Source organism: Giraffa tippelskirchi, chromosome 10 (assembly GCF_054371585.1).
Source record: "Giraffa tippelskirchi isolate mGirTip1 chromosome 10, T2T-mGirTip1v1.2.pri, whole genome shotgun sequence".
Taxonomy (NCBI): domain Eukaryota; kingdom Metazoa; phylum Chordata; class Mammalia; order Artiodactyla; family Giraffidae; genus Giraffa; species Giraffa tippelskirchi.
The window spans coordinates 22,280,141-22,301,917 of record NC_137284.1 but is presented as its reverse complement, the minus strand read 5'-3'; the positions used below and the strand labels follow the sequence as shown (position 1 = coordinate 22,301,917).

Below are 21,777 nucleotides of genomic sequence, written 5' to 3'. Positions count from 1 at the left end.
TCCTGAACTACAGCCTCACCCATACACGTGACCAGGAAGTGAGACCTACTCCAACCAGCACAGTGTCACCAGAGCCAGGGAGCCAGCCTGACGCCAACGTGCACTGGCCAGGACTGGGACCCTAGCTGTGAGGACACCCAGGGCCCCTGGTGCCATGCCCCCAGCCCCACCTCTCCAGGACGGGCACGTGCCACACAGGCAGACAAGCAGGACAGCCAGTGACTCTTGGTTTTTTTTTATTTTTTTTTCATGTGAGCAACAGGATGGAGTAGTCCCATCCTTGCTCCCCTTGCATTGAATGTGCCTTGGGTCTTATGACCCTAGAGTGTCATTGGAGCCCCTTCCTCTTGCTCCCAGTGCAGGAGGGGCAAGGAGGAAAGAACTGAGAGTGGGTGTGTATGTGGGGGGTGGCCCAGCTCTCTGAGCCAGGCTCAGTAACCCCTCAGCAGCTCCCTGAGGTCCTCTCCCTGTAAGACTTTGATACACAGCAGGTCAGAGACAGCTGGCAGAGTAAGACATAGGTAGGCTGGGAGACAGACCATACAAACAAGACTCACATACACACACACAGGCTGGCCCCTTCCTTTGGCATGGTTCACCCTAGCCCTGGGGATAGGGTCTGAGGGTAGTGGTGTGGGGCCTGAGCTCTGGGATGCCCTTTGAGAGATGGGACCAACTTGAACCCTTGGTACGCAGAACTCCCAAGGCCAAAGTAGTCCATAGTCTTGCCTACCTGGACAGACACCCCTCCACCTTCCCACCCAACACTTAGACATTAAGATTGTTCAAGTAACGAGGATAGATGCAGGAAAGGGAGACTCCACCCTCATCCAGTCTTTCCACCTAGGGGCCTGTGAAAGGGGCTTCAAGCCCTGGGCATCTCAGCACAGACTCTTCCCCTCCTCCCTCAACTCTGTGTAAATCGAAAAGAGTGGAAGTGGGTGAGTCAGACTCTTCCATCTAGCAGAAGTAGGGGAGGTCAAGAGGCTGAGCACCACAGCCCTCCAGAGGGGCTCTGACAGTTCGGATGGGGTAGAGGTGGGAAGATCCTGGCTCCAGCAAGGAGCATTAGGCTGGCTTTTTTTAGCTCTCAGCATGGTCCTGGACCACTAGCTTTGCTAGAAGGATCCTTTTTCTGCTTATCCCTCAAACTTGCACATTTCACAGGTGGTACCTGCTGCCCCAGGTTGGTACTGTGGTCATCTCAATCCAGCTCTGGCAGACTCCCAGGTTCTGGACTCCAGTCCCAGGAGGAGAGGGTGACCAGAACCTGACCCTTATTTGGCCTTGCTCAGTCGGTAGTCCTCCACTGGCTCCCGGCTCTCGACAGCTGACAAGGCGATGAGCATCTGGGCGGCGTAGTAGGTGGACATGATGAATGCCCGTGAGTAGGGCACAGGGAAGCAGAACTTGTCGAGGGCGATGGTCAGGTCTGAGACAATAAATAGCAGTGCACCACTGCCTGCTGCTAGCTCAGTCCAGCGCCAGGCTGCCCCGACCAGCTGTAGCCCCGCCATAGCGCGCCAGCCCATGAAGCTGATAAGGGCCATATAGACCCCCACAAGGTAGGTGAAGGCACCAGTGAGGTTTGGGTAGAGGAGGGCATAGCACAGGCCCGACAGTACTGCCATCAGCAGACCTGTCCGAAGAGCCAATGGCCGCATGCCAAAGGCCGAGGCGTAGAGCATGTGGGTCACGGCAAACATCAGCAGACCTGGGAGTGAGAGGGGATGATGGGATGTTGAAGGCAAGCTCAGGTGAGAAACGAGTAACAGGAGGTAGGGGTAGGAGTGGAGTGCTTGGAATAACCCAGGAGCTCTCTCCAGGGAGTAACATGGGTGGGAAGAAATCCACGAAGGCAAAGATACCTCCAAACTCTCCTGTGGTACTCCAGAACGGATCACCATATCACTGGCAAGGTCGTCCGCCAACAGGGGCCCCAACAGTCTTTGGCCTCAGAACCCCTTTAATTCCCCATGTTCTTGTTTAAAAAACAATTCTCTTTCCTAAATCCTTGGCCCCTCCCCAGGGTCCTCTAGCCCCCTACCCCAAGATTCCTCCCAGGTGGCTAGTGTGATGACTGACCGTGCACAAAGTAACCCTGGTCCTGCCAGATGAGGAAGGCGTCGCCTATGGCGGAGAAGACAAGCCCCACGAAGATGCGGGTGGCACTGGGGTGGGTGAGCAGGAATCCCAGGCCATGGGCCAGAAGGAAGAGCCAGAGGCAGAAGATTGGCAGGCACTTGATGAGGGCGCTGACCCACGACGGGCTGGACGAGGGCAGCCAGAGCACGAAATACACACAGGTAGCCTTGAAGAAGGGCACCAGCTTGGGTCCCTCACTCTTCACCTGGAAGACACGGGACAAAGGCAGCATTCAGAGCGTGGGAGCCCAGAGTGGGGCTCAGAGCAGGACCCTCAGCCCAGGCATTCACCCTAAAGACAGGCCCACCTCCAAAGCAGGGAGGACTGACCCAGAAACCCAGTTTGACCTGCCCCAAGCAGCCAGTATGAAAGAGCCCATCATTAACTTGAGGCTTAAATGATTAGGAAGACAAAGGGCTCCATTGCGCCTGCTACTCTTGTACTGTTCTTGGCCCTGGGGCAGGACCAGAATAGTCACTGGGGAGAAAGCAGACTTTGGGATAGTGTGCCGTCCTGCACCCCAAGGCTTCTCCCTTTCTGCCCCTTCCTTCTCCCCCTACAAAGCCCCTTCAGCCTCTCTCTGGCAGCATCAATCCCCAGCTGTCTGGAATAGAGTGGAGTCAGCAGCAAACCACAGAGATGCCACAGCTGGCCAACTCGTGATCCTCAGCAGTGGGGCCAGGACACAGGCCGGGCGATACCAGGTGAGTGCCAGGAATGCATGAGAATGAGCACTATCAGCCTCCACAGGCTCTCTTCACAGCCAGTCTGCAACTCAGCCTCCACTCTAGCTGCCCTAGCCTAAGGTACCATCAAGGGTAAGGAGAAGAGACAGGGATGCTGCCTAGAGAAATGGACCCATGAGTGGGGAGCATGAAAACTGTCCTTGAAATACCAGCCATCTCAGGGGTTGGGGGGTTGGAGAGGGTGTCAGTCAATCTCATTTCCCAGAGAACAAGAACAACTTCAGGAACATCAGAAAGAGAGGCAGGAAGGGGAGGCAGGGTTCTCTCACCAGCTTTTGATCTGAAGCCAGCAGCCAGGCTGGGAGGAGATGAGGAACTGAGAGGGGGAAGTTAGAGCAGCTGACTGGGTCTCAGCCGGATTAGGGGGGAGGGCAGCTAAAGAAGGGTTGTTTCCCAGGCCATGCAAGCACTCTGCAAGCTCAGGGAGGGAGCTGCTGCAGATATTCTGAATCTGGGATCCCCTGAAGCTGTTTTTCTTGGACATCTGGTACTGCGGCACAGAGTGTGATGCGAAGGAGCTGAGGTTCCCACTATACTCATGCTCTGCCCAAGACACAGGTCTCTGGTCCAGTGAGCTGCCCAGCACAGGGCTACGGGTACACAATCAGACTCTCAGACCTCTAGGCCGTGGTTACCTGGCACTGAGCAGACTGCGATGAAGGAGGCTGGGAAGAGGCAGATGTGGATCCAGGGGCTAAGCCTGCCCTTGCTCTGCCAGGGGTGAGAGCAGTGAGAAGAGATGACAGAGTTCCTTCCTATGGAGATTTCCCCCATGCAGTCTGGTCAGGGCAGGGACACGGGCAGAGGAGGAGATAGCTTATCCTCACAGTCCCCAGATCTCCCAGCCTCACCTGCCAGCCCTTGGAAGCATCTACTCCACAGCCCTCCCCCAGTCCCCCTATTCTCTAGAAGAAGAAACAGCAGTAGTAGCTGGGGAGGCTTTGACAGTCTTGGAGAACCCAGGGCTAGGAGTAGGAGAGGGGCGGAGAAGAGACAAAAGTTCAGGTGACAAAGTCTGAACAAGGGGTGTCAATAGAGAACGACCCCTTTTCCCTTCTGCGCGTGATCCAGGCTGCCTAGACTCAGAGGCGTCACCTACACTGCCCGAGACTTCTTGTAAAGATGAGGAAAGGGAGGGAACAAATTGGGAACAAGACTTCCAGGAGATCCCAGCCCCGCTCCCGCTCTCCCCGTTCTCTGCGCTCTGCCCACGCAGAGCCGGCGGCCCGCTGCAGTCCCCTTCCTCTCCCAGGCGGCCACCCGGCCGACCCGCGCCAGACACACGGAGATCAACAAAGTCACGCTTCCGAGTCACGTGCCCGCTGTTTTCCTCCCTCCCGCGGGCCGGCGTGGGGAGCGCGGAGGAGGGGCACGGGGTCGGGGATGCGGAGGGCCGTGACCGCGCCGCCTCCCGCCGGGGGGACGCGGGCGGCCGCAGGATCCCTGCTTTTCCTCGCCCCCCGGCTCCCCGCAGCGGCTTGGCCTGCCGCAGCTCAGTCCCCAGGCCGGTGGGCTCCGGCCGCGCCGGACACTGGCCCGCTCGCTCGCTCACACACTCACCACAGTGACCGGGGACACCATGGCGGCGGAGGCGGCGGCGGCGGCGGCGGCTGGCACCCGGCTCTGGGCGGCAGCGGCCCGGGACGCGCCGCAGGTGAGGAGGCGACGAAGTAACGAAGCCCCGGTGACCGATGATACCTCCCGCGCGCCGCCGGAGCTTCTGTCTGCGATCCCCGCGACGTCACGGCAGACACAGCCAATGAGACGGCTGGAGTCGGCCGGGGCGGGGGCGCAGGGCAGGAGGGCGGCCGGCGAGTCGGGAGAGGCTCCTCCCCTCCCCCACCCCGCACCCCACCCCCCCACACCCCATCTTTACTGCCCCAGAGAGAAAGGCTCTTCAGGCCGCGCCCCTCTAGGAGTCAGTGCCAAGGCCTCCTGGAACCTAACTGTGACCCCAGGCTTTGGGGTACGACAGAGGTTGGCCGAGAGACAAACACATTCCTGTCCCGGACACAGGGCACACATTTTCCTCATAAACCGGGGTAAAATGCAAAGACAGATTCCCTTCAGCAGTCCACATGGACACACTTGGTTAGACCCACAACCTTCATTGTACACAAATACATATCGAAATGGACACACGATGGTCCGTAGACATACAACTTTTTAACATAAAAAGAGACATATAGCAATCCATAGACTGTGTGTGTGTGTGTGTGTTGCACAGTCGTGTCCGACTCTCTGTGACCCTTTGGACTGTAGCCTGCCAGGCTCCTTTATCCATGGGATTCTCCAGGCAAGAATACTGGAGTGGGTTGTCATGCCGGCCTCCAGGGGATCTTCCGAACCCAGCAATGGAACCAGCGTCTCCTGTGTCACCTGCATTGCAGGCATATTCTTTACCCACTGAGCCATTGGGGAAGCCCCAAGCCCCTCCAGAGACCCATACATATGCGCAAACACATACAGGATCACAATTACCCTTAAGCACCAAACAAATACGTAGACACAAAACTGACAGGCCCAGATGCACATATATCCTTCAAGGCGAAAAGAGAGACACATATATAGGCATGCAACAGCCTATAGACCCATAATAAACACAGTTACTCAATCACCCTTAGACACACATCTCTCACAACTCAGAGACACCTTAACACCAACAAGAACACACTGGTAATGATAGACAGGCATACCTGAGCATACTTAAGGACCCAAAGGAGTATGAACAAACTCTGCCAAAAATGCAACTTAAGCAGATTAATGCTGATAGAACACAAATTAAAGGTACACAAGCACATTTGGAACCAAACACATGCAGAATCATGGGAATTAGATGAGAGAAGTGGGAGGCAATCAAATGGACTGGGACCTAGTCCCAGTTTTACCACTTCCATGCTGTGTGGTTGGGTGAATCATTTCCCCTATCTGATCTTGATTTCTTCATATATGAGTGGATGATCGCCAGTGTTCCTCCCAAGCCCAACATGTGTAGGATAGGGAAGGGCAGGGGCTGCTGGTGTCAGGAAATTTAAGTCTAGAGGTCGTCCTGGAGTGGTAAAACTGGGACTAGGTCCCAGTCCACTGGACTGCCTCCCACTTCTCTCATGTAATTCCCATGATTCTAACATGCTTGGTTCCAAATGTGTCCATGTACCTTTAGTCTGTGTAATATCAGCATTAATTTCAGATTTGAGAAACATCTTAAAGGATGTCCCAGTGGTCTTTGATCTGCTGCAAACTCTGGGAGATAGTGAAGGACAGGGAAGCCTGGTATGCTGCAGTCCAAGGGGTGGCAAAGAGTCAGACACGACTCAGTGACTGAACTACAACAACAAAGAGGAAAGTAGCTGGGTGTCAGCCTTTGGGAATTGGGGTGGGGTAACCAGCCCTACTTATCTCTAATTAGCAGCCATAAAGGAATTTTCAGCATCATGGAATAGTGACAACATAGTACTTAATTCTTCCTTGTGCTGGCTGGGGAAAAACCCACAGACTGAGATCTCCTGTAAGCCCCTCCCGCAATAGGCCTCTTTTATGTTTTTTGGACCCTGCCTACTTTCCCTAAAGCCAGTGTGGTCCACATGACACTCTCTCAAAGCCAGGAGCAGCCTTCTTCTAGTGAAAGAGTTGACAGAGATTCAGGGCCAGGGAAATAAAAGTGAGAGGCAAGGACTGGGGCTGAGGCTCACTCACACGCTTTCCCTATCCCCTCCAGGCTCATCCTACAGAGTCTCAGTGGATAATGAACTCCCCTTGTTCTTCTTTCTTTCTAGTCAGGAGCTGTGGGGAAATTCACCTTACCAGAATGGGAGACTAGAATTGCTGCCCCCAGCCACCTTGTCTCACACACAAACACACAAACACTCCTACCAAGTGCTGCCTGTAATGAACACTGGATTAAAAGTTATAAACACAGTACTAGCCCTTCCTCCTCTGTGACTTACTAGTTATATAACTGGGCACATCACTCCATTTTTGTTTTCTTATCGGTAAAATGAAGGAATTGGGCCAGAAGATATGTGCAAATGTGTCAGCCTTTGACCTAAACCCTTTAATGTCACCTAAGGGATAATTCTCAGAGAGTGGCCAAGTTAGGGTATTTTTCATTTCTCTGGATGTTAGTTTCCTATCCATAAAAATGAGAGGACTATCACAGTGGTTCTCAACAAGTAGGGCCTATCAAAATTACTTGGGAAGCTTTTTAAAAACATAGATACCCTTGTCCCACCCCAGACTTACTAATTAGGTGGCACAGATTGTAATAAACTTGAACATATCAACACCTTTGACTTCCCTTGGTGGCTCAGATGGCAAAGAATCCACCTGCTATGTGCAAGACCTGGGTTCGATCCCTGGGCTGGGAAGATCCCCTGAAGGAGGGCATGGCAACCCACTCCAGTATTCTTGCCTGGAGAATCCGCATGGACAGGGGAGCCTGGCAGGCTACAGTCCATGGGGTCGCAAAAAGTCAGACATGACTGAGCAACTAAGCACAGCAAATAGATGAAACATGAGACCTAGAATTGCAATCCACAGGGCTGTATCAATGTCTGATTACTAAATAGCCAAGAATCAATTATATAGGTCCTCCACAAAGCAGAGGCATCTCCCCTCTGTGCTGATTATTTTGTTTGCCTTTCTACCACCCAGATCCTTTCTTGGTCCTTCTCCACTTTGCCCCTGTAGGCTGACCCCTATGAACTGTATCACCAGGATTCACTTGTGTTCTGGCTTCTGCGCTCAGCTAATAAGATGCAGAAGCTGATCTGTGGTTGGAAGAGAACATGGTTGAGGTCCGCCCCCCCACAACCCGCCACTAGTCTGCTGAGTGAGACTGAATTTCCAATAGTGACTGTGCTCTTCCATGGCTACAACTCTAGGCTTCCACCCTGGACCTCAGACCTAGGGCTGGCAACAGCTTCCCCTTGTTGCTAGTCTTCAACCCTGACTGATTTGTGGCTAGTTGTTGCTCTTCAGCTCTGACTGGTTTCCTTAACCCTGCCCACATCTCTGCCATCTCATGAGTTATATTCTTGAATGTGTCAGCAACCTGATTGATACAGTCATCAATGAAGCAGAGGCACTACCCCCTTCCCCTAAAGAAAGAGCTTATCTAATTTCATTCCTATGAATAAGATTTCTCAGTTGCTTCAAAAATGCAATTGTATGTACTGTGTAGTGTTTTTATGTTGATTACAGAGTATAACAGGCAGAAAATGGGATAGGGCTGCCTAAAATTAGACATCCCTTCCTCTCTGTACCCAAAACTACCTATTTCACACAACTTGGTAATTTTCTTTTTGTTTGCTTGTCTCCTCTATCAAAGTTTGAGCATGTTCATCCTTCATTCAACAAATGTTTATTGTGCACCAAATATGTCCTAGCCACTATGTTAGATGCTGGGGTCTAAAACCTTCTGTAAGATATAGGTTCTAGGAACTCCCTAGTGGTCCAGTGGTTAGCACTCTGCACTTTCACTGCTGAGGGCCCAGGTTCAATCCCTGTTCCAGGAAATAAGATCCCACATGCCGGGCGGTGCAACCAAAAGAAAAATAAATATAGGTTCTGTCCTCATGGAGTTCAGTTCAGGCAGACAAGTAAACAATAATTATGGAGTGTGGCAATTGAAATAATTGAGGTATGAAGGTATTTCTCCTACGACATCAAAAAAACATCTAAAAGAATCTTTTAGCATGCCTTGAGGAGTTAAGAAAGTTGAGGCTAAATCTATAGAGATGAGCTGGGCTTCACTGAGTAGACACCAATGTTCTAGGTGCCAACTAAAAATTGTCACTTGCTTTCTACCTCTACCAGGTCACTAGCCACTGCAGTTGCTGACCTTTAACACACTGTGAAAGGAGATCAAGGAGGAGACCAGGAATGAGGCCCTCTGTGCTCTGGAAAAAAACTGGCAGAACAGGCTTTCAGATAGTTAGATATTTTCAGGAGATTTTATGACCCTAGTTTCTTGCATCTTCTCATATCTAGAAAAGCACTAAACTCATTAACAGAGATATCTGCTCCTCGTGACTAGCAGTAAGTTTCTCATGACTAGCAGCAACCCTCTGCCCAATATATTCATGTATCCCCCTTCACTAAAATCATATATAATACTGTCCCCTGCCACACATCTTTGGAGCAGTTCCTCAGATCTGTCTCAAACACTGTCTCCCAGACTATAGTCCTCATTTTCCCCAAATAAAACTTAACTCACAATTCTCATACTGTGCTTTTTTTTTTTTCGGTCAACATAGGATAGAGGGAATTGCGTGTGTACACAGAAGCATAAGAGACACTGAATTCAGGGAAATAGCTATCATCTTGGGGAGAGCTGGGGAGTGGAAAAGGTGAATCTGGAGAAGTAAGAAGTAGCCAGGTCAGAAAGGATCTGAATGTTCTGCCAGCCAGTTTGGACCTGACCTAACAGACGACAAGAAGCCAGTTGTGTTCTGTTCCTTAGTTTCTATGATTGTTTTCTGTTCTCACACACCAGACACATGGAGGAAACACAGAAATGGTGACTGATCATTAGTATGGGCTTGCCTTTCTTCCTCTTGTGGGGCTTTTTCTCACCAGTAGCCTTCTCCATCTCTGATCACCATAGTTTTGCCCTGGGATATTTTCTGCTCACTTGGTTTGCCCCACTTGGCATTGTAACCCAGCTCTAACCTGTTTACCTGATTCCTAACCTACTGCTGGATCTCAGCTAATTTCTCCATGACTGTTTCAGATCCCCAGAACACTTCTAACCAACTCTCACAGCCACCCCACCCCATCCCATCCCTGCCCCACTTGGACATCTGGGGAGGAAAATCGGACAATGATGAGTAAATATTAAGGAGGGTGTGATAAGTTCAGATGTTCCTATAGCGATGCAGGGGGAGTGACTTGGTGCGTTGTTAGAAGTGAGCTGAATGTGTGTGCCAAGTGGAGGCATTTGGGAGGACTCAGTTACAAATCTGGAGCTCAGAACACAAGGTAAAAAGACAGAGACTTGGAAGCCAAAGCTATTCTGAAGACTATATAGAAGCAATTAACCAGGGAGATCTTGAGGAAGGAGAGAAGGGGGACTAGATCAAGCCCTGAAGGTCATATTTCAGGGTAAAGAAAAAAAAAATAGAGGAGAACCGGGAAGGAGAGAAACACACAGGTCAACAGGCATGTCAAAGATGTTTCTGACACCTCCAGTATCAGAAGACACAGACACACCCAGAGAAGTGTATGTTCACACAGATGATCTATGGTATTTGTGGTTTGGCTCCCTCCTTCCAGAACAGGTGATAGATGGTGGTTCTGCTTCCTTATTGGAGTAGGTCAGAAACTTTGAAGACTGAAGACAATGACACATCTTCATTCCTCACTGTGCCTGGGGCATTCCTGAAGGTCTCTCCTGCCCTCTGTGCTTATAGGAGTCAACCTAGGTGGACCAAATCCCAGTGTAACCCATCGTCAGAAGACACTGGTTCCAGAATGTCTCTCTCCTGCTTGACCTCACCTGAACCGTGAGCCATGGAGTAGCTGATACAACCCATGATTCATGGTCTGCTCCTGGAGCCTTTAGGAAAAGGACAAAGATTTCTAGCAAAACTCACCTTTCCAGACCCTCCATTAGGGCTAAATTTTAATGCTGTCTTGAGATAACTTGTGGGTCAGTATCCCTAAGGACATTCTGGGCTCTTTGGCTTCTGGGCTTGGGGCCAGACAAACCTGGGTTCTTACCCTTCTTTCCTTTCCTTTGTCTTTTGACAGGGACATCATTGACCTTAGACGTAAGTGGATTTCTCTAACTGTGAAACTACCAAATCAAGGCTCTCCTAATGGGGTTCAATGCAGGGATGCCTAGGAGGGATACCTAACTTTGGTGAGATATGCGGGATTAGATGACCACCAACACCCGAGGGTGTGTTGTTCCAAACTATGGGAAGTCCAAGTGTTTTAGTCACTCCTTGTATTGAGGTCATCCAAGTTCAGCTGTCTCATCAACAGCCTCAGTCCCTCCCCCACCACCCGACATGTTCCCTCCATCCAGACCCTAAGCTGTCTGGCATGTGCCTTTGGGTGGCTCCTTCCTCAGTGTCAGTAAGTTAGTATGAGGAAGCAGAAGCAAGAAGAGAGAAGTGCCTGGGGGTTGAGCAGGAGGATGGTTTGGAGAAACAAGCAAAAACCTAGAAGATCCCACTCATCAAGCCTCAGGACACTGAGTAGTTCTGTCCGCAACCTCAGCTCCTTTAGGCTAACCATCCAGAGCAGACCCTCCAGTCTCCTCCTCTCAAAGACTCCATCTTCCCAGACAGATGAACTCCTTTCACTGGACTCTTTGTCTAGTTACTTCGCTGAGAGATACAGTCATTCATTCATGAAGCTGGTATTTATCAACCAGCTAGCCAGGCTAGATCGGAGTCACAGATATGAACAAACAGACCTTTCCAGTCCTTGTACCACTCACGATCCAGCAAGACAAGCCGAAGGACCACAGCCTCAGCCTGCCACCTCCACCCCACGCCTCTTCCCTAGGTCTCCAAGACCAGAAAATTGAGCAGGGACAGCAAGGGCTGGCGGGACCTTCCCAAAGTTTCCTCCTAACTGGATGGGAAGTGGGGCAAATTTGTCTATGAGGCTATTAAAAAGAATCTCTTTTGACTGTGAAAGTAACATATATTCGTTATGAAAAATATGGAAAATATAGAAAAGCATAAATAATAAGAATCACCTATAATGTCACAATCCAGAGATAATCACAGCTGAATGTTTTGGTATATTTCCTTCCGATTGTTTGACATGCATATTTTAAGTTTTAAACTATAAATTCACTATAATTTAATTTTCCCATATTGCTGAATATGTAGATATTTCCTTACTATAAATGATGCTGTAATGAATCACACAATACTCCACATAAATATTTACCCACATCTTTGATTATTTTTTTAGGAAAATTTCTTAGAAGTAAGATGATTAAGCCAAAGCAAAGTATTATACATATGATTCATAAACATCTCTCAGCATTTAGTAATTCCAAAATTACTCCCCAAACAAACCTTTTTCTTTTTTTGATGACTATGAAGCACAGTAGTTCAGCTGGGAAATAAGCATATAAATTCTTCACTTAAGCCTGATATAAAGATCACATTTCTGTTTAATTAATTTCCTAGAAGCTCTACTTCCTGTATTAATAATAACAAATGAAAAATTTTTTAAAAAATCAATTAACAAATGTTTTTAGTGTTTGCTATATGCCAGACACTGTATTGGGTACTTTCCCTGTATATATACAGGGAAAATAAATAAATAAATAAACTGAATTATATAATATTTTATATTTATAATATATGTATATAAGTGCTTTTGAACTGTGGTGTCAGAGAAGACTCTTGAGAGTCCCTTGGACTGCAAGGAGATCTAACCAGTCCATCCTAAAGGAAATCAGTCCTGAATATTCATTGGAAGGACTGATGCTGAAACTGAAGCTCCAATACTTTGGCCACCTGATGCGAAGACCTGACTCATTGGAAAAGACCCTGATTCTGGGAAAGACTGAAGGCAGGAGGAGAAGGGGATGACAGGGGATGACATGGTTGGATGGCATCAGTGACTCGATGGACTTCAGCTCTGGGAGTTGGTGATGGACAGGGAAGCCTGGTGTGCTGGAGTCCATGGGGTCACAAAGAGTAGGACACAACTGAGTGACTGATCTGAACTGAACTAAGTTATTTATATTTATATTATATAATAATTCAGTTTATTTGTTTATTTATTGTTGGTTTTTTGGGGTTTTTTTTTTTGGCTGCCCCACGTAGCTTGTGGGATCTCAGTTCCCTGACCAGGGATTGAACCCATGCCCCCTGCAGTGCAAGCGCACAGGCCTAACCAGTGGACTGCCAGAGAATTCCCTCCTTATGTATTTTTTAATTCTTATAGTATCTTTTTTATATAGGCACTATTATTGTCTCCATGAGTAACTTGAGGCTCAGAGAGGCTAAGAGACTTGACTGAGATCACGTACAAGGAAACAGAAATTATAAATCTCCCGGAATTCTTTAATTAACATTGGCCAAAAATTATATCTGAAGCCAGAGGCCACAAACTTTAATTTCCCATTTAATGAGGAATCTTGAAAAGAATAAGATGACTGTTGACACAGCTGCTTGGAGAGAAAGTTTTCAGCGGCCTTACATCTTGGATAGATAATTGAAAGACTCAAGAATATTTACATATCATTATCATGAAATTTATGTTAAATCTATGTTAACTTATAGCCTGTCATTATAAAGTTGAGCTTCTAAATTTGCTTACTAAGAGGCAAAAGAACTTCCTTGTAATATGATAGGTTGGTTTTCATGGTTTCAAGGATTGCTGACTAACAACATTTAGCCCATAAATCTTTTTTAAAGAAATTACTTTTATTAAGATGTTTTTTGTATGAAACTGGGTTGTTTAGTCAAGACAATAGACTGTGTTTGTCATAAGGCATTGTATTGATCTGTCATAATTAACTCCCTATGACTTCCTTAACTTAATTAAGTAAATTTGCTAGTAAAGTTGACTGAACTTGTTTGTTGAACAACACGATGACGACTGTCTTTGATATCTGTTCCCATAGTGCCTACATCAGTTTGTTCTTTTATAGCTGTCATCTCAATTTATAATTATGGGCACAATTAAATGAGACTATTTAATTAACTTGTCCTCTACCAGATTAGAAGTTTCCTAAGAGATGAGACCATGCCTGTTTCTGGTCATATTGCATCACCAATGTTTAACACAGAGCCTGGCACATAGTAGGTGCTCGATAAATATTTGTCAGATGAATGAATGAATGTCTGATTAAACATGCCATATAGCCGCTGAGGGAGGAGAGCTAAAAATGATGAAGAGGGAGAAATAGAAGGACTGGGTATTGTGGGCACAGTATAAAAGCCCACTGGTAACAAGGCACTTAAGGGGCTGACAAAAATGGAAGCAATTATACAGTAAAGCAGTCACTCTCAAATTGTTTGTTAATGTTCTGTAAGTTGCCCTTAACATGGTTTTGTACCACGTAAAATAATCCTAGACTTGTTCTCAATTTTAATTTTCTCAACTTAAATTTTTATTTTCATGTGTTTTTTTCAACTTTTTGATAACCACTATTCATTATCTATACAAAGACCTGGCATACTGTGGCATGTTATATAACATATAGTCGCTAAAATTTAATGTATCAATGCTCCCTAAAGTTCATGAATACCAATATGACAGTCTGAAAAAAATCTGGGAAAGTGGGTTGCGGATGGCAGGATTTGTTTTTAGGTGGCAGGGGCTGGGAAACCCCACACTAAAGCTTCAAAGCACCTTAGAACTGTGTTGTGGGGGATGCTTAGATAGAATGTTGTCCCAGGAGTGCCTACATCTGACCAGAGAAGAGTCAGCTTTTTCGGTGACCATCTTGTCCCACCAGCTTGGGTTAATCTTCTAGTTAATTACCTAGAAATATCTTCTTCCATCCTTTGACTTTGTAATTTTTTTGTATCTAAATTCAGGACTTGGCATTTTTCCTACTATGTTTAATCCTTGTTGATTCTTGTCCATGGCAGCCTTGTGGATCCAGATTCTGGCAGTAAGTTCCATACGTTCTGCCCATCCTTTTTTGCTAGTGACTGAATTGTGTCTCTCCTCAAATTCAAATATTAAAGCCCTGACCCCCAGTATGACGGTAGATGGAAATAGGGCTTTGGGGAGGTAATTAGGGTTAAATGAAGTCATGCAGGTGAGACTCTCTTGATGGGATTAGTGCCTCTATAAGAAGAGACATTGCCCTCGGCCTCTCCCTCTCTTTCTGCCCACCACTGATATCACAGCTAGAAGAAGGCAATCAGCAGGCCAGGTAGAGAGCCCTTCCCAGAGCTTGACCATTCTGGCATCCTGATCTCAGACTTTCAACCCCTAGAACTATGAGAAAATAAATGTCTACTCTGTAAGCCACAGTCTATGGCATTTGGTTACAGTGAAGTGAAGTGAAGTCGCTCAGTCGTGTCCAACTCTTTGCAACCCCATGGACTGTAGCCTACCAGGCTCCTCTGTCCATGGGATTTTCCAGGCAAGAATACTGGAGTGGGTTGCCATTTCCTTCTCCAGGAGATATTTCTGACCCAGGGATTGAACTGGGGTCTCCTGCATTGTAGGCAGATGCTTTACCTTTGGTTACAGTAGGCTAAGCCAATTGAGACACCCTCCTTTACTCCATTCTCTCATGACTCCATTATCTCCATTATCTCCAACTCTCCCCTTCTTTGTTATCTAGTCCCATCATCAGATTACATGGTTACTCAATTCCAGATGCCCTGCTTCTGCTCCACAAGCTACCCTAGGTCCCACTTGGCATCTATCCCTGCCAACTCCAACAAAATTGAATATGCCCTCCTTTGCAGTTCTCACACCTCCGTAAATCAAAATATGGATGACAGAGAGAGCCACTAAGATTTAGCAAATCAATTAAAATCATAGGCTCTGAGGCCAGAATGTTAGGGTTCAAGTCCCAATTCTATTATCTGTTAACCTCCTGACCTTGAAACAAGTAATAACCTACCTGTGCCTGTTTGCACATCTATAAAACGAAGTGATTATATGAGTTAGTATATCTATAATACTTGGAATGGTATCTAGTACATAACAAAGACTCAATAATTGTTACCATTATTACTACTCTGTCCCAGGCACAGTGCTAGGTATTTTGTATAGTATATCTTACAGAATTTTTAGAACAATCCTGTGAAGTATGGATTACCATCCCCTACATAAAAGAAGCACGCCTGGTCACTCTATCCTTTTACTTGTTTTCTTGTCTTTATAGCATCTACTACCTTTCTCATATGACATTATATATTAGTTTTCTTGTTTGTTTCTGTCTCCCAAACACCCCTTCATACCTGCTAGAATGAAAGCTCTCGCAGATAAGGGACTTCGTCTTGTTCACCACGAGATTCTAGTACCTAGTAAGTTCTCAATAAATATTTTTTAATAAATATGCAATTGATTGATTGAATGAATGAATGAATGAAAATAAGCAGCTTAGGCACAGAGAGGTGAAATTGCTAGGCCACAGTCACACAGCAAGAAAGTGGCAGAGCCTGGCTTAGACATCAGGTCCAGCTGGTTCTAAAAATCTGTACTGTCTTTGCTGCAGCAGAGATGAGCACTGTTGGAGGAAGAAGTTGGGGGGAGGGAGTTAGCTAACATTCAGCTCAGTAAATCAGAGCTTCCCCTATCTCTTCCCTTAGGTCCAGTTACACTTCATGGCCAGTAAAGTCCATGTTCACGTCAAGCGGCCTTCAGGACCTGTGACCCAGTTCCACCTTGCCTCTGTGAGAGGCCTGTGTGGGATTTCACAGAGAGAAAGCCTCAAGCTATAGGAGTGGCCCCAGCTCAGGAGTGCAGAGGCCTAGGCTAAATCCCAGCTTAGCAACTACCCAGCGTGAGAGCATGCCTTTTTTTTTCTGGCTCATGTCAAGACTTGTAGGATCTTTACCACTCATCCTTCTCTCTTGGCCAAGATGAGTGACTGTTACTTGTCTTGTTTATCAATGACAGTTTTATTATTGTTCTAGTCCACTGTATCTGAAAATGAGATTTACTGAGATATCCTATCATAGAATTTCTATCATTTTTAAAAAATTGTTTATTTCTTTATTTGGCCACACCATGCAACTTTCTGGATCTTAGTTCCCCTACCAGGGATCAAACCAACGCCCTGAGCAGTGAATGCTCACTCAGTTAAGTAAGTCTTAATGGCTGGAATTAGGGAATTCCTGAGAATATGCCTCTTAAACTCTCTTAATCTTTCTTTTTCTTTGTTATCATTTCTGCTAATGGCATGATTTTATTGACACAAGTTGATAAACTCAGCAAAAAGGGAGTACTATTTTAATACCAATTAATTGTCAGAAGGCTGCCTTAGCATTAATTACACCTAAATTTTAATATGCTGAAACTTGGCAGGAATTCTCCAAAAGGTAAGTGAAAAATATTATGTTGAATGGCCAACTAATTTAGCTACTCTGGGTACATTTGGGAGTACATTTGGGGGAAGAAATATAAATGATTTTGTCTGATAATTAAACCAAAGCAAAGTTTTAGTTAAAAAAATTTTTTTATTTGTTGTTAAAGTAACTGGCTTGTGATATCTTCACTTAACATTTTGGATATTCTATTACAACATTTGTAAGCAAAATGATGGTATTTCAGCGCTCTCATTGAACTTTAGTTTTTCCCTTGTAAAAAGGGGACAATAATCCCTACTCCATAAATATGTTGAGAAATTCACACAGAATAATGTGTGTTGAACACTTGGAAGAGAGTGTAATACATAGTAAGCTTCCCCAAAAAGGTACTTGTATTAGTTTACTATTGCTGCAGAACACATTACGTCTAAACTTAAACAACAGGTATTTCTTATCTCACGGATTCCGAGGGTCAGGAATGCAGAAGTAGCTAGCAGAGATTATTGGAATCAGTCTTGCATGAGGTTGCAGTCAAGCCTGGGGCTGCAGTTATCTCAGGGCTCAAATGGGGCTGAAGAATCCTCTACCAATGTCATTCACATGGTTGTTCACAAGCTTCAGTTCAGTTCGGATCAGTCACTCAGTCACTCAGTCGTGTCCAACTCTTTGCGACCCCATGGACTGCAGCACACCAGGCTTCCCTGCCCATTACCAACTCCCAGAGCTTGCTCAAACTTATGTCCATCGAGTTGGTGATGCCATCCAACCATCTCATCCTCTGTAGTCCCCTTCTCCTCCTGCCTTCAATCTTTCCCAGCATCAGGGTCTTTTCCAATGAGTCAATTCTTCTCATCAGGTGGCCAATGTATTGGAGCTTCAGTTTCAGCATCAGTCCTTCCAATGAACACCCAGGACTGATCTCCTTTAGGATAGACTGGTTGGGTCTCCTTACAGTCCAAGGGACTCTCAAGAGTCTTTTTCCAACACCACAGTTCAAAAGTATCAATTCTTCGGCACTCAGCTTTCTTTATGGTCCAACTCTCACATCCATACATGACATGGAAAAACCATAGATTTGACTAGACGGACCTTTGTTGGCAAAGTAATGTCTCTGCTTTGTAATATGCTGTCTAGGTTGGTCACAGCTTTTCTTCCAAGGAGCAAGTGTCTCTTAATTTCATGTCTGCAGTCACCATTTGCAGTGATTTTGGAGCCCAAGAAAATAAAGTCTCTCACTGTTTCCATTGTTTCCCCAACTATTTGCATGAAGTGATGGGACGGGATGCCACGATCTTAGTTTTTTGAATGTTGAGTTTTAAGCCAGCTTTTTCACTCTCACTCTCACAAGCTTCAGTTCTTAGCTACTCATAGGCTTCTAGTCCTTGCCTATGTGTGAGTGCGTGTGCGTGCACGTCAAGTCGCTTCAGTCGTGTCCACTCTGTGCGACCCTATAGCCTATAGCCCGCCAGGTCCTCTCTCCATGGGATTCTCCAGGCAAAAAATACTGGAGTTGGTTGCTATTCCCTCCTCCAGGGGCTCTTCCTGACCCAGGTATAGAACCCCTGATTCTTATGTCTCCTGCATTGGCAGACATGTTCTTTACCACTAGCGCCACATGGGAAGCCCCAGTGCTTGTCTTGTAGGCCTCTCCAAAACACAGTTCACAGAGTAGAAACTTGCTTTTCCAGAGTGACAGATTCCAAAAACAGAGGGAAAGTGGGCACCCAAGGTGGAAGCCGAAAACATTTATAGCCTAATCTTGGAAATGAAATCACTCTGCATCCGCCAGATGCTAACCCCAGTACCATGTAGGAGGAAACTACACAAGGGTGGGCTATCATAGTGCAGGAGTCGTGAGGCCATCTTGAAGGCTGGTTACTATAGTATTTATTATTATTTCTTCATCGGGTTAAAATTCAATTTCCTGGCCCTACCTCTAGACCTTCCAATGCAGTAGTGCTGAAGTAGCTATCAAAAAGCCAGATATTGGGTTGGCCAAGAAGTTTGTTTGGGTTTTTCTGTAAGATGGTATGGAAAAACCCCAACAAACTTTTTGGCCAACCCAATATGTTTGATAATAGTAGTAATTATCCAGTACAGAGATTAAATCACAAGTTTCATGAATTAGCAAATAAGGGAGGCAAAAAGATGAGGGAAGGATTCTGTTTGATATTTAAAAGAGCAAAACCATGGGGAAAATGTCACAATGAGAAAATTCAGAACTTTATTGGATTCCCATACCTTTTCATTGTTTAATTACAAATGTGATAGGAGATGGGGTCAGTGTTTTTCAAAGTTTAGGGCCATGTCTGCAGTACACACTTTGAGAACCACTGTTCTCATTCTAAATTTTGTCTCCTGGACTAAACGTCCTCCTATTTTCCCACTTAGCACCTTCCACTACTTCTGGCCTCTCTGTCTTTCTCTTCTTGCTATTGTTAATATTCAGTTGTTGTTGTTGTTCAATCGCTAAGCTGTGTCCAACTCTTTGTGACCCCATGAACTGCAGCACACTAGCGTTCTCTGTCCTTCACTATCTCCCTGAGTTTGCTCAAACTCATGTCCATTGAATCAGTGATGCCATCCAACCATCTCATTCTCTGTTGCCCCTTTTTCCTCTTGCCCTCAATCTTTCCCATCATCAGGGTCTTTTCCAATGAGTCAGTTCTTCACATCAGGTGGCCAAAGCATTGGAGCCTCAGCTTCAGCATCAGTCCATCCAATGAATATTTAGGACTGATTTCCTTTCGGATTGACTGGTTTGATCTCCTTGCTGTTCAAAGGACTCTGAAGAGTCTTCTTCAGCACCACAGTTCAAAGGCTTCAGTTTTTCGGTGCTCAGCCTTCTTTATGGTCCAACTCTCTTATCCATAATATTCTAGGTCCCTCCTGTCAGTAGCATCAAAAACCCCAGTGGCTGGGCTTCCCTGGTGGCTCAATGATAAAGAATCTGCCTGCCAATGCAGGAGACATGGGTTCGATCACTGATCCAGGAAAATTCCACATGCCACAGATCAAACAAGCCGGTGCACAATAACTATTGAGAACATTCTAGAATCTGGGAGCTGAAATTACCGAGCCCCCATGCCACGACTACTGAAACCAGTATGCCCAAGAGCCTGTGCTCCAAAACAAGAAAAGCCACAGCAATAAGATGCTGTGGGCCACAACTAGTGAGTAGCCCGGCTCTCTACAACTAGAAAAAAGCCAGCACAGCAGTGAAGACCTAGGACTGCCAAAAACGAATAAATAAATAAAATTATTTAAAAACAAGAAACAAGCCAGTGGCTAACATGATCACAAGCTCTTTGTGAAACCAGAAAAGTGATGACTCAGACTGTCTTAATTGAAATAAAGTACCCAGGTGAGGAGAGGCTTCAGGCTCTGCCCTGGGCTGGCCTCCCTCATCCACAGTTTGTATTAGTCATCTTACTTTCTGGCAGCCCAAGAAGCGACCAATGGGCAGAGTCCCTCCACAGTAGCCTCTTGAGTACGGAGATTGTGGGCACTTTTCTAGCTCACAGCACGGAAGGCCAGGCATCCTAGGAGGCAGAGGTTTTCCATGTTTTCTGGTCAGACCTTCCCAGCTTGCTGCTGCCTCATGACTCACGCGTTCCCCAGGGGCTAGACCATTTTTCTTTTCCTATCTTGTTTTTGGACACATTGCCTTCTATCGCTTAGCCTGACTTTGACATTCTTTGTTCCTTCAAATTTCTTGTGTTATTGTTTAGTCACTAAGTCATGTCTGACTCTTTTTGCAACTGCCATGGACTAGTCCATCAGGCTTCTCTGTCCATGGGATTTCCCAGGCAAGAATAATGGAGTGGGTTGGCATTTCCTTCTCCAGGGTATCTTCCCAAATTTCTACTTTATTTTAAATTGGTAAAGGCTATACCGACATGAGATTTAAAAAAACGAACAAGTAAAACCTGATACAGTGGGTAGTAAATTTCCTTCTCATCCCAGACCCTCTGTGTCCCTCTGCCACAGAACTATTGTGGACAGTTTCTTGGATATCCTTTCAGAAATGTTTTATGAATTTATAAATACATCTCATTCCCTCTCTGTTACATACAAATTGAAAAAATCTGTATAATGGTGTGCACATTGCTTTGTTCACTTGGCAAAATACCCTGGATTTTTAAAACTTATCAACATATAGATCTACAGCATTCTTTAAATGATTCCATAGTATTACATTATCTGAATATGTTATCATTTATTAATCGTGTTCCTTTGCATGAATGTTTAGGCAGTTTGTTTGCCTTGGTTTTAGCTAATACAACAATGAACATCTTCATATGTTTCCACCTACATGTGAAAGCAGATCTGTCTGATAGATCACTAAAAGTTAAATCATTGGTTAAAGGCTACATGTCCTTGGTCACTCAGTTGTGTCCTACTCTTTGCAATTCCATGGACTGCAGCCCACCAGGCTCCTCAGCCCATGGATTCTCCAGGCAAGAATACCGGAGTGGGTTACATGCCCTCCTCCAGGGGATCTTCCCAGCCCAGGGATCAGACCCAGGTCTCCAGCATTACAGGCAGATTTTTTTACTGACTGAGCCACCAGGGAAGTCCAAGCATTTTTAAAGGCATGTAAAGGCTACATGCATTTTTAATTTTTATACTTATCCAAAGATGATATGCTAGACTCCACTCACATAGCATTTCCGCATACTTTCATGACACTGAGTTTTTAATCCTTTGGTATTTTCATTTTTGCCAATTTGAGAGTTGGAAAATACCTCATTTTATTTCAGGCTCATTCATTTAATTATGAACGGGATTGAGCTTCGTTTCATGTTTATTAGTCATGAATAAGCTGTTCTTTTTCTGTGACCTGCATGCTCTTTCTTTTGTGATTTGATTTAAAATTCTAGTCCTGATGGACAGCAGTCCCAAAG

The 21,777-nt window shown here is 46.0% G+C and overlaps 1 protein-coding gene across 1 annotated transcript; it reads right to left on the bottom strand.

The window, feature by feature from the left end:
• Positions 1 to 219: 219 nt before the first annotated feature.
• On the bottom strand, positions 220 to 4,581 carry TMEM86A (transmembrane protein 86A). Its single transcript, XM_081533712.1, has 3 exons — positions 4,452 to 4,581; positions 2,086 to 2,350; positions 220 to 1,714 (listed from the first exon to the last, which is right to left on the bottom strand). Exons 1-3 carry the CDS (start codon positions 4,470 to 4,472, stop codon positions 1,278 to 1,280), a joined length of 723 nt encoding a protein of 240 aa, XP_081389838.1. The 5' UTR covers positions 4,473 to 4,581; the 3' UTR covers positions 220 to 1,277.
• Between the last annotated feature and the right edge of the window lie 17,196 nt (positions 4,582 to 21,777).